This window comes from Aotus nancymaae, unplaced genomic scaffold (assembly GCF_030222135.1).
Source record: "Aotus nancymaae isolate 86718 unplaced genomic scaffold, 86718_ANA_hifiasm-v0.15.2.pri h1tg000021l, whole genome shotgun sequence".
Lineage (NCBI taxonomy): Eukaryota > Metazoa > Chordata > Mammalia > Primates > Aotidae > Aotus > Aotus nancymaae.
Genome location: NW_026988433.1, coordinates 18,765,671 through 18,778,957, shown reverse-complemented (window position 1 = coordinate 18,778,957; position 13,287 = coordinate 18,765,671). Strand labels below are relative to the sequence as shown.

General features: G+C 44.6%; 1 protein-coding gene across 1 annotated transcript in view; it reads right to left on the bottom strand.

Annotated features, from left to right (window-relative positions):
• Nucleotides 1-13,287, bottom strand: part of TBX5 (T-box transcription factor 5) — a 54,101-nt gene that overhangs the window by 22,820 nt on the left and 17,994 nt on the right. Inside the window, exon 7 of the mRNA XM_012469012.2 lies at nt 8,349-8,440. Coding sequence (XP_012324435.2) covers nt 8,349-8,440 — 92 coding nt within the window. The remainder of the gene's footprint in view (nt 1-8,348; nt 8,441-13,287) is intronic.

Genomic DNA, 13,287 nt, shown 5'->3' with positions numbered 1-13,287 from the left:
TAGAAGAGGGAAGGTTCAAATAGAAGAATTTTAACCTTTTAGGAGACCCAGGCCCCATAAGTCCCTTGAGATTGTTTGAATTTGTTTTTTAATTGAGACAGCATCTTGCTCTGCTGCTCAGGCTGGAATGCAGTGGCATAATCCGAGCTCACTGCAGCTTCAAACTCCTGGGCTCAAGCAATCCTCCTGTCTCAGCCTCCAGAGTAATTGGAACTACAGACACATGCTATCACGTCCAGTTAATCTTTTTTTTTTTTTTTTAATAGACAGGATCTTGCTGTGTTGCTCAGGCTGGTCTCAAACTCCTGATCTCAAGCAATCCTCTTTCTGTCAGCCTCCCAAAGTGCTGAGATTACACACATGAGCCACCACACCTAGCCTGAATGTTTTCCTCTATTCATATATTGTAAATTTTTCAGAGAGTCTCTTGCTTTAACTGGATTTTCAAAAGGGGTCTTGCACCCAGATTCAGAAGCCCTACCCTAGATAAACAAGGTATAGAGGGTGAAAATAAGCACCCACTGAGACGGGAGAGGTTGGTCAGTTCCCTGTGTAGAGTTCTTTCAGTAATCAAAATGGAGCTGAGTAATGGATGGACTTCAGTCTGGCTGACACATCCTGAACTCCAAACTTTGCCATCCACTCTCTGGTTGGGTGGCTCAGAATCTCAGTCACGCTAAGCAGAGCCTCAAGGTGTCCCTTAGGGCCAGAAGCCACCTCCCCTGATGCATCAGCAACACACTAAGAGAGAAAGAAAGTAAAGGGAGCTTTATTTCTTCCATGAGGAACTCTGAGGCCAACCAAGTCCCCCAATCCATCATCTACTAACCCCTTGATAACGCTCCATAAATACTTCTTATGGGGAAAAAAATAGTCATTGCTCATGATCATTCTGCGTGAGGTGAGGTAAGAAATACCGAGATGAAGGACTTTGCTGTTGCTTGTTCATAGTCCGGGGTTTATGGTTACAAGAAGAAGAGCTGCAGCCAGTTTAGTGGGAAGGGGGTTCTCTCCACCCTGAAGAAACCAAGCTGATAACCAGGAAGACCCCTGCATCCAAACTAACTGTGTGACCTTGGGCAAGTCAACCTGGCATCTGGCTTCACCAGAACATGTACTGTGTCTTAACACCTACCAGTGATCGAGTGTCCCTCTGGGCCAGACACCATTCTATGTGCTTCCATGCCTGCTGAGGCAGGTTGGTTTGTTTGCTTGCTTGCTTGTCTGAGATGGAGTTTTGCTCTGTTGCCCAGGCTGGAGTACAGAGGCACAATCTCTGCTCACTGCAACCTCCACCTCCCGGGCTCAAGTGATTCTCCTGCCTCAGCCTCTTGAGTAGCTGAGACTACAAGCATGCACCACCATGCCTGGCTAATTTTTGTATTTTTAGTCAGAGATGGGATTTCACTATGTTGGCCAGGATGATCTCGAACTCTTGACCTTGTGATCCACCCACCTCAGCCTCCCAACATGCTGGGATTACAGGCATGAACCACCGCGCCCAACCAACTGGGGCAATTTTAAAACGTGTCAACACATTCCTTGACACTCCTTCTAGGCAGAGGAGAGATCTTATCCTCCGTCCTTGAATCTGGTTTTTTGTTTGTTTGGTTGGTTGATTTGGTTTGGTTTTCGAGACAGAGTTTCACTCTTGTTGCCCAGGCTGGAGTGCAATGGCACGATCTGGGCTCACTGCAACCTCCACCTCCTGGGTTCAATAGATCCTCCCACCTCAGCCTTCTGAGAAGCTGGGATTGCTGGTATGCGCCACCATGCCCAGCTAATTTTTTGTATTTTTAGTAGAGACAGGGTTTCACCATGTTGGCCAGGCTGGTCTCAAATTCCTTGAATCTGAACCCACCTGAGTGAGTCACATTCAACCAACAGAATGCAACAGAAGTGACACTACCTGACCTCCAAGGTGTGGTCAACAAGGACCAGGTGGCTTCCACTTCCATGAAAAAGTCTGAACACCCTGAGTCTACCATGCTACAGAGGCTGCATGCCGATTTCTCAGTGGGCAGCAGCTGAGATCCCAACTAAAAGCAGCATCAACTGTGGGTGGCAGGAGCATGCCAAGCTGGACATCCTGCCTGACCTGCCTTCCAATACCTGCAGCCCAGCCATCACCTGATGACCCAAGAACTACATAGCTGAGTCCTTCCAAATAGCCTGACCCACAAATCTCAGACAAAATACAAGTGCCTCCCTGGTGCGTCCTACTTCCCCATGCACACAGTGGCGACCAGCAAAGCCTGGACTTTTCATCATAAGCGGCATTTATGGAACATTAATGGGGGCTACAGATTGCAACTGGAGGAAACTTGGGGACCCTGATGCTCTGGGAGCTCTTTGTGGAAGGACTGTGGTTGCCCATAGTTCCTTCCTCAGTTAGAAGACTCCCAGTGCATTGTGGGGGAAACTTGTCTCTGTGAGCCACTCTTGCTGGCCTCAATGTAGCATCACACACAGAGAACAGACGGGATACTGTGGAAGCCAGAGCTTCCCAGCCAGCCCAACTTAAGCTTGGGAGTCATTTGTTATGCAGCAATAACAATCAGTACACACGCATTACCTCATGTCATCCTTGCAACGACCCTGGAGGTAGGCTCCCATAATGATTTCCTTTTTACAGATGAGGAAAAAGACACTTGGTGGAGTAGGAAAGCCCTGAGCTGTCAGGGCAGCAGCCTCAACCCAGCTCCTAAGCCTGCTTCCATCTGTGGCCCCTGGTCCTCTGTGTGCCTAGTGCTTGGCATACAGCAAACACTTAACAAATGTTTTAGTCGCATAAACAAATCAACAGATCAAAAACTGAGTAAGCAAATGAGTCTCTGGGCCTCAGTTTCCCATTCTGTAAAAGAGGGCAGGTGGATCAGATGCTGTCTCCTAGAGTCCCTTTTATCTCTACAATCCGTAGCTTCTTCTAGGAGCGGCTCTCCCCATACCTGTCATAGCGCCACTCCAGCTGGCTTTCAGAGATCTTAGGAATCTGACCCCTACTCCAGCCTCCTAGACCTCTAGACCCCTGCCCACTTCTTCCTTGCTCCAACCCAGAAAACCCTTCTTCCCAACAGATTCAGGTCCCATTCTCTCTACGAGGTCTACTTCCATCCTCTCCATAAAGCCTACTCTGCCCCAGTCCCAGCTCCAGCCCCTTTGGCTCCTAGGAAGTTCAGAATTTGTTTGAATACATCTTGAAGACTGAAGTAAAGCCAAAGAAAGAATTGTTCTATGAAAAATCAGGGTCTAGAAGGTTTCAAACAGCAATGGCACTCCCAAGCTTTTCTTGGAAATTTCTGTGGCTCGCATATTATCTTGACAATGTTCCCCAAACCTTGATACCAGCCATTCTGCTATTGGGTTAATATTTCCTCTTTAATCAGCCTTAACTCCCCTCCCTTCCCTGCTTCCTTCTTTCCTTGTTTTCCTACAACTCAGTCTCATTCTGAGCAATAACATCTATGAAATCACAGACCTGGTATGTCCATGCATCTGTGCACCACATAAAACCTGTAATTCCTGTGCTTTAGAAGGCCAAGACATGAGGATTGCTTGAAACCAGGAGTTTGAAACCAGCCTGGGCAACATAGTGAGACTCCATCGCTACAAAAAATTAACCGGGCATGGTGGTATGCATCTGTAGTCCAGCTACTTCAGAGGCTAAGGCAGGAGGATTAGTGGAGATCAGGAGTTCAAGGCTGCAGTGAGCTGATTGTGCCACTGCATACCAGCCTGGGTGACAGGGAAAGACCCTGTCCTAAATAAATAAATAGTTTGTTTTTTTTTTTTAATCTCCTTTGTCACCAATCTAAGGTTACTGTAATTTGGGGATATATTAGTTTTTAGGATTAGATTTTTTTAAGCCACAGATTAACCTTTCTAAATAACTTTGGCACACCTTTTAATTAGTCTGCTAGAGACAGGATGTTTAAATGACTTTATGCTTTGTGCTTTCCCATAGCTCCCAAATTTTTGTAATAAGCAGTGATTGCTCCTGTAACTAGAAACCATAAATAAATGTTGGAAAATAACAAAGGCATCATCTGCATTTTCCAAACACAGGGAGCTGGGCCAAGAGCTAGAGGGGAGAGCAGCCAGACATTTGCCAAGTGAATCCAAAAGTTATTTCTGTGGAATAACTGCAAGGTAATGCTTAACTCTCTGTAACCCTACCTCACTCCCTTCTTCCAACTGTTGGAATTAGAGGAAATTTCATCCCTTCTGCTTTTCTCCCACAGCCAGCTGTCACTGGGTGTGTGGGGGACAGGAAACAGAATTACAAGATTAGCAGTAAGCCTGCCGTTCCTGCCTGGCTGTTATCAAGGCTGACTCTAGAGAGCCATAGTCCCCACTTGTCACTACTGACTACAATCTGGGGGTGGGGAGAGTGGCCCAAAATAAACTCTGAATAAGGTCAAAATTGGGAGTAGTGGTACCCAAATCAGTTAAATTCTACTGAATACATAGACTAGGAATCAAGCACTCTGCAGGCATTTGCTCATATAATTTTTATAGGAAGCCTAGAAAGTAGAGACTATAGTTATCTATGCCCCTTCTGCAGATGAGAATACTGAGCTTCCATGAAGTTAAATCACTTACCCCAGGGCACCTACTGATAAATGCAGAGCAAGAATTGACCCCAGGTTTGTCTGACTCCAAAGCCTTCTGTTGGAACCACCCTTCTTCACTCTTTCTCCTTCCCCAAGGACATGTCCAGAGACCTTGGCCGATGACCCCGTCTACTCCCCCAACCTCATTGGTAGCTAGTTCAGCCCTCTGGTTTCCAGGGCAACTCCTAACGTGGCCACAAAGACACACATGACTCTCAGGCTGAGAGATTTGATTCAACATGTCAATTACTGGCTGTCTACCGATGATTAGCCACACCTTTCCTCTGTTCCATCTGCAAAGTTCCTACCCATTAAGGATACCTAGTCCAGACCTCAAGCAATCTGCAATACTTTGAGGGATGGTTAGGACAGCCAATTTAGACCAAAGAAGAGTCATCTGCCTAAATACCTAAACACCTGTGTGACCAGCCTAGGAAACCTGGGGAGATCCCAACTCTACAAAGAATACAAAAATTAGATGGATGTAGTGGCATGTGCCTGGAGACCTAGCTCCTTGGGAGGCTGAAACCAGAGAATCACTTGAGCTTGGGAGGTTGAGGCTGCAGTGAGCAGTGATCGCACCACTGCCCTCCAGCCTGGGTGACAGCAAGGCCCTGTCTCAATAAACAAACAAACAAATGAACACGTGTTTAGAACGTTAGGAGAGTTGGCCAGGTGCCGTGGCTAATGTCTGTAATCCCAACACTTTGGGAGGCTGAGGCAGGAAGATCACTTGAGTGCAGGGGTTCTAGACCAGTCTGGGCAACATGGTGAAACTCTGTCTCTACAAAAAAATACAAATTTAGGATGAGCGTGGTGGCTCATGCCTGTAATCCCAGCACTTTGGGAGGCTGAGGCAGGTGGATCATGAGGTCAGGAGTTCGAGACCAGCCTGGCCAACATGGTGAGAACCTGCATCTACTAAAATGTAAAAATTAGACAGGCAGGGTGGTGGGTGCCTATAATCCCAGCTCTTTGGGAGGCTGAGGCAGGAGAATCACTTGAACCTGGGAGGTAGAGGTTGCAGTGAGCTGAGATTGCGCCACTACACTCCAGCCTGGGTGACAGAGCAAGACTCCATCTCAAAAAAATAATAATAGTAAAATAAAAATAAAAATATACAAATTTAGCCAGGTGTGGCAGCACATGCCTGCAGTCCCAGGTACTTTGGAGTTGAGGTGGGAGGATCACCTGAGCCTGTGGAGGTTGGGGCTGCACTGAGCTGAGATTGCGCTACTGCACTCCAGCCTGAGGGACAGAGTGAGACCCTGTCTCAAAAAAAATAAAGAAAGAACTCTAGGCAAGACTCCCTTGATACTTGCATGCCATCTGAGGTCTCACACACCTGCACGTGCCTACCTATCTCTCCTTTCATGGCTGTCGTCTGTCCAATCAGCTTCCAAAGTGCAGGGCCTGGGTCTGACACAGAAAAGCCTGGAGGGTAACTGGGAAAGTTTTAGGGGCTGGTTCCCAGGCTGGGAAGAGACATGCGCGGACCACATAGTCTGTGGCCAGGGAAAGCTTCTCGGAGGAAGAAAAAACTACAAGGAGACCCAGTGATGGTTGGGTGATGGTCTGGTGAGAAGGAGGGGATAGAGTTTGACACAGACCAAATGCGTGTTCAAAGGGCCAAAAATAGAGGAAAGAACACAGGTTTGAAGTCTCTCCTTTAGCATGATTGACACATGTTAGAACAAATTGAGGAGGGTGGCCAGGCCGGCTGGGAAGGGCGTGGCCAACCAGGCAAAAGAGTCCGAATCCTATCGAGGGCAACAGGGAACTCCGATATGTTTGTTCTCCACTGCAAACAGACCTTGTCCGATTTGTGTTCTACAAAGATCTCTTTAGTGACTACCTAAAGAAAGTCCCTGGAGGAGTCCAGAACTGAATTCAAGGTCTCAATAAGTTAGGATGATTGGTGGCGGCTAGAATTCTGGTGGCAGCTAGAATTAGCAGCCTAGCGGAAGGGGGCTGAATTCTGAGTTATGTTAGAAGGTAAAATCAGTAGGATACGGTAACTGGTAAAGTTTGAGGGGATGACTCAAGACACCCTAAATCTATTATTCACTCCCTGCTCTTGACCTTGTAAAAAGGAAGGAAGAGGTGAGAGATGATGAAACCCTGCAGTTGCAGGCTGGAATGGACGATTTCCCTTCAGCTCCCACCTGCACAGCAGGCACTTTGCTGGTAGGACTGACAGGTGACTTTGTTTGGCAATGACTAAGCCACCTTAATGGCAAATCAGCATCAGAATGGGATAGGAACAGAAAGTTGGTGCTCTGAGCCTAGGGCCATAAATAATTGAACCTCAGCTCAAACATGATACTTGCTGTCATCTTTCCTACGGACTCTATGACCTAATCAGACTCCAATTTCAAAATGTAGATGCTTAAAAATAAAAATAAAAAAAATTTAAATAATAAATTGAGAACTTGCCTATTTTAGCCACAAAAAGTACCTTGTGAGTCCACAATCTTGAAGGAAACCAATTTATGAAAACAGAAACGTGTGTACACATGTACCACATTCCTCGTTTTTTAATGTTTGGAGACAGGGTCATTGTTCTACTTTTTAATATTTGGAGACAGAGTCTTGCTATGCTGTCCTGGCTGCAGTACAGTAGTGTGATCGTAGCTCACTGCAGCCTCAAACTCCTGGGCTCGAGAGATCCTCCTGCCTCAGCCTTCTGAGTAGCTGGGGCAATAAGCACATGCCACCTGGGCCAGCATTATTTTTTAAAAAGCATGCACAATTAGACCTGATAAGCCCACTATCTAAAAACAATTTTTCTGCTGCATGTATTTCTAAACGTAATATTAAAACCACAGATCTAAGGCCTTTCTCCCTTTCTGTTCTTAGGTCTCTTATCTTTCTCTGAATGAATTTGTCTGTCTGCCTGACTCTCCCTTTTCATGTCTTCCAGAAAGGATAAGAAAACATCCGAAATGATCTCATTTTATTTTGAAACACTAAACCCACCAAACAGAAACACACAAACAGAAACACACACACACACACACACAAACCTTCTTGGTCAGAGGGATCAAGATGTATTTCTAATTTGCTTGCCATATGGTAAGTTATTTTGGAAGCACATCAAGAGGTAGAGAGAATGTTCCACAAAATTGGCAATGCTTGTACAATCCTTTCAAATCAGACCAAATTCCCACTATGTACATTTGCTACAGCCCGTTCGATTCATCATATCAGCAACTATGACCACAGGATATGTAAAAATACTGAGCAATTTTTAGCACCAGTTTCCAATCCTCCAGTGCCCTGGACACCACATGGTGTCAAATTTGTCTGTATTTCACCCTCAGGAAATCAAGTCATTAACTTCTCTTTCATTTACCAAGAGCTGTTGCCAAAAAGAAAAGCATTCATCGGCTGTGACTTATGGGAAGAAAAAGAGAAAGGGTTTCCCTACAGGGAGACAGACAACAGAGAAAGAAGGGAAAGCTGTGCCTTCTGTTCCCTGGGCGAATGGAGAACGCCAAACTTTTTGTACCTTCTCTCCGCTAGCAAATTTATTCTCCAGGTTGCCCAATGGTGTCAACCCCACATGAGGGTTATCAAAAAATGGGACAGAGGGGCTCATTCTCCCCATTTCTCTGTACCTGGCATTCTATGGGCAGGAAGGTTGGTGGAGGGAGGTGCTGGGTTGCTGCTGGCTTACCTGGATTATTAGAGGAGTATTTGTGGAGGAGAAAGTTGAAGAATTCACTTTCCTACCTTTGCATTCTTGACATTCTGTGCAGCTCCATGTCATCACTGCCCCGAAATCCTTTGGCAAAGGGATTATTCTCAATCTTTAATTGCGTGATCTGAAGGAAAGAAGGAAAGAGAGCAAGCTGGTTGATTGCTACAAGACCACCTCGAGACATGAGCTAATAATAAATGTCATGGAAACGCAGCCTCTGGCAACCAAAAGAAGCAAATTAAGCCAGTCACGTCAACGGGACCCACAACTTCATTCAAGTGGAGGCTTTGAAACACGTCCTCCATCGGACAGCTTTTAAAAGGGGAAAAACACCTGGATTTGGTTTGCTCATTAATTGGATTCATACTCTGCATCATTCCAGCTGGGTTCTTTTGTATTTTTTTTTTTCCAATCTTGCATTTTGTGTTTGAAACACCATCTAGGCCTCCACACTCAGTACCCCCTCCCCTTCGGAAAGCTGTGCATGTTGACATGCTTGTTCCACATCCGGCAGCGGGGTGAGCTCCATTTGGAAGGGTTGGCCCCCGTCTTGTGTTTCTGCAGAAAACATGTCTTGATTATTGCCTTCAAAAATTCTATTATGCCTCATTTCATGTTCATTTCATAGTTTCGCAGATAGCGTTTGCTAGTTCTGGTGGAAAATTGTGCCTAATGAAACAAACATAATGATAACCTGTATGATAGCTATTGAACAGCACCAAACCTCTTTAACGTCCTAAGCAAAGAAGAGAGAGTTCTTTCTTAGAAATCTGTGTTGCAACATACAAAGCATAGTTACAGAAGAGGGTCTTCTTGCACATTTTGGTTCCAGGCCCAGAACTTTAATTTAATCCATCAACACATTATATTAGTGTGAATGTACAGTAGCAGGCCCAGGTGACAGAATGCATCCATATGGAGTTTGCTAGAAGTATTTCCTAAAACTTGCGTGTGAACTGAATTTTCATAGAGAATCATGTTATAATCAGAGAGCGGCATGACTCAGATATCAGTCATTCAAAGTTTTCTCTCACTATCAATGCCATATCTATACAGCACCTGTACACTGGCTTAATATTTTTATTTAAATCAAATCACTTTTTATTTACATTTGTTTCACACAAATATGATATCACTTCTTTGTATGAAAAACTAGAATCACTTGCTATTCAATAAGAAGAAAAGAAATATATGAAATTGGTCATATCCAAAGCTTGCCTTCTTTTTGTTGCAAGTGGGAATTAGACACTTTTAGAGAAGGAGTTAACTCAAACGAGTACTGAACTAAGACTCCCTCTCTAATAGAAGACGAGAAAGATAATTTTAAAAAGAACAACTTTCAGCCAAGCATGGTGGCTCATGCCTGTAATCCCAGCACTTCGGGAAAGCAAAGTGGGCGGATAACTTGAGGTCAGAAGTTTAAGACCAGCCTGGCCAACGTGGTGAAATCCCATCTCTACAAAAAATATAACAACAACAAAAAATTTTGCCAGGCGTGGTAGCAGGCTCCTGTAATCCCAGCTACTCCAGAGGCTGAGGCAGGTGAATCACTTGAACCCAGGAGGAGGTTAGAGTGAGCCGAGATCACACCACTGTACTCTAGCCTGGGCAACAGAGCAAAACTCCATCTCAAAAACAAAAAGAAAAGAAAAAAACAACTTTCTTTGTGATTTCATCATATTCGAATATTCCTAAAAATCATTTCATATATCCCAGTAGTATAGTTACAGATTTGAGAAACTACCTGATAAATGAATGCACCCTCTAATTTTTTTCATTTGAAGCGAGGAATTCTTGTCTGTTCTGCTTTCTGGAAGAGATGACCTATAAGGTTTACCTCTAACTCCAAGACTCTATGTTGAAAATAAAATTATTATTTGTATGTGTACCTATGTGTATTTACCATAAAAATGTGCGTATAATTAACATTTTAAGATATGTGATTCCAACCATACAACATTCTAGAAAAGGCAAAACTATGGAGTCAGTTACAAGGTCAGTGGTTGGCCAAGTGTAGTGGCTCACCCCTGTAATCCCAGCACTTTGGGAGGCTGAGGCTGGTGGATCACCTGAGGTCAGGAGTTCAAGACCATCCTGGCCAACATGGCGAAACCCTGTCTCTACTAAAAATACAAAAAATTAGCCGGGTGTGGTGGTGGGCGCCTGTAATCCCAGCTACTCAGGAAGCTGAGGCAGGAGAATTGCTTGGACCCTGGAGGCAGAGGTTGCAGTGAGCCGAGATTGTGCCACTGTACTCCAGCCTGGGAGTAAAGAAGCAAAACTCCCATCGCAAAAAAAAAAAAAAAAAAAATAGTCAGTGGTTGCCAGAGGTTAGGAAGAGGGAGAGATAAACAGGCAGAGCCCAGAGGATTTTTAGGATTGTGAAACTCTCCCTATGATACTATAAAGGGGGATACACATCATTATGCATTTGTCCAAACCCATGGAATGTACACCACCAAGAGTGAGCCCTAATGTGAACTACGGACTCTGGGTGATGATGATGTGTCAATGCAGGCTCATCAACTGTAACAAATGTTCCATTCTGTGGCAGGATGTCCACGGTGGGGGAGGCTGTGCATGTGGTGGGGAGAAGGTATAGGGGAAATCTTGGTATGTTCTGCTCAGCTTTGCTATGAACCTAAAACTGCTCTAAAAATTGAAGTCTTTTTTTGTTTTGTTTGGATATGGAGTCTCCATCTATCACCTAGGCTGGAGTGAAGTAGTTCGAATGTAGCTCACTGCAGCTTCAAACTCCTGGGCTCACACGATCCTCCTGCCTCAGCATCCCGAGCAGCTGGGACCACAGGCATGCGCCATCACACTGGGCTAATTTTTTTAGTTTTAGTTTTAGTTAAGATGAGGTTTCGCCATGTTGTCAAGGCTGGTCTGGAACTCCTGAGTTCAAGCAGTCCTCCTGCCTTGGCCTCTCAAAGTACAAGGATGACCGGCTGAGCCACTGTGCCCAGTCAAGTTGTTTTTTTGTTGTTGTCGTTGCTGTTTTGTTTTTTTGAAATAGAGTCTCACCCTGTCAGCCAGACTGGAGTGCAGTGGCACAATCTCGGCTCACTGCAACCTCTGCCTCCTGGGTCCAAGCAAGTCTCTTGTCTCAGCCTCCTGAGTAGTTGGGATTACAGGTGCCTGCCACCACGCCCACTAATTTTTGTATTTTTAGCAGAGATGAGGTTTCACCATCTTGACCAGGCTGGTCTCAAACTCCTGATCTCAGTAGACCCACCTGCCTCAGCCTTCCAAACTGTTGGGATTACAGGTGTGAGCCACCGTGCCCAGTTGAACCAAGTACTTTTTAAAATTTTTAATTTTTTAATTTTTTTAAGACAAGGTCTCACTGTGTTGCCCAGGCTAGAGTGCACTGGAGTGATCATAGCTCACCACAGCATTGACCTCCTGAGCTCAAGGGATCCACCCACCTTGACCTTCCAAAGTGCTGAGATTATAGGTATGAGCCACTATGCCTACCCTAAAGTCTATTTTGTCTATTTTTAAATATTTTCTAAATATCTGTGTGTGGGTGTGTCTACACATTCTCCCTCACCCCACCTTTTTTTTTTTTCTTTTTTTAGGTTTTTGGAGAGACAGTCTCACTATGTTGCCCAGGCTGTTCTTGAACTCCTGGGCTCAAGCAATCTGCCTGCCTCAGCCTCCTACAGTGTTAGCATTACAGGTGTGAGTCACCACAACCAGCCCATTTTTGTTTAACTGTGTCGATTCCCATAGCTTTTAGATTTTTTTTTTCATTTTTTTCATTTTTATTTTTTGAGACAGAGTCTCACTCTGTTGCCCAGGCTGGAGTGCAGCAGTGCAATCTCGGCTCACTGCAGCCTCCTCCTCCTGGCTTCAAGCAATTCTCCTGCCTCACTTAGCCTCCCGAGTAACTGAGATTACTGGTGCCCACCACCACAACCAGCTAATTTTTTGTACTTTTAGTAGAGATGAGATTTCACCATGTTGGCCAGGCTGGTCTCAAACTCTTGGCCTCAAATGATCCACCCACCCTGGCCTCCCAAAGTGCTGAGATTACAGGCATGAGCCACCATGCCCAGCCTCAGACTTTTTCTTGACTCTTCTGAATGAATAGAAAAATCTATAAATTCCTTTTGGAAAGTCATCTTAAGATGTGTACTTCTGTATTCACTTGTATTTTAAGAGTCTAAAAACCCAACACCTAATAGGGTTTTTCTTTCTCATTCAGGTTTTGCCACAATAAAATTTCACCCAGTTGACCATAAATCGTTTTTTAATGGACTCAGAAAAAGTTAAGGAAAAATAGACCATTTAAAAGCAGATGAAACACATCTTTTCCTCTCACCCCCCCCACTCCACCCCACCCCAGTCTCAGAAGCAAATGTTGAAGACGGTGAGGCTGTGACACCAGAATTTAGTGAGGATCTGAGTATCAGAATTAGTTCTCAGTCCATGATGTCACTGCTCCACCAAGAACTCAGGACAAAAAATTGCTCCAAGGAAAGAAGAAAAGGGTGAATTTTATGTTATCAGCAAAAACTTTTGCTCAAATCCATTCCTTGCACCTCAAACAGATTGGTTACTATCTAATCTTTTGCTTACCATCATAGCTTGCAAAAATACGATTGCACAAGATAAGCACAATTTCTTACATGTACACTTAGGTATGTTGATCTTTACATGTAACTTCTTTTGGAAACTGATTATAGATACCTATATAACATAAGAATTACCCTTGAGAAATGTCAACATACTAGCTTATCTGAAGGTTAAAATATCTGTCCCCTCACATACTATATCAGTGTTTATAAAAGTCCCTTCCTAATATGCTGTGTGTTAGATCATGGGCACACAAACTGATACACCTGGATTTCTCAGTTCCACCAAAGGCTTCACTGAAACTGACTTCTATTCACCATGCAAATGTACTCCATTCGAAATCAACATAAAACCGGATATCCGGGGGAGAGTTGGGAGTAGGGGAAA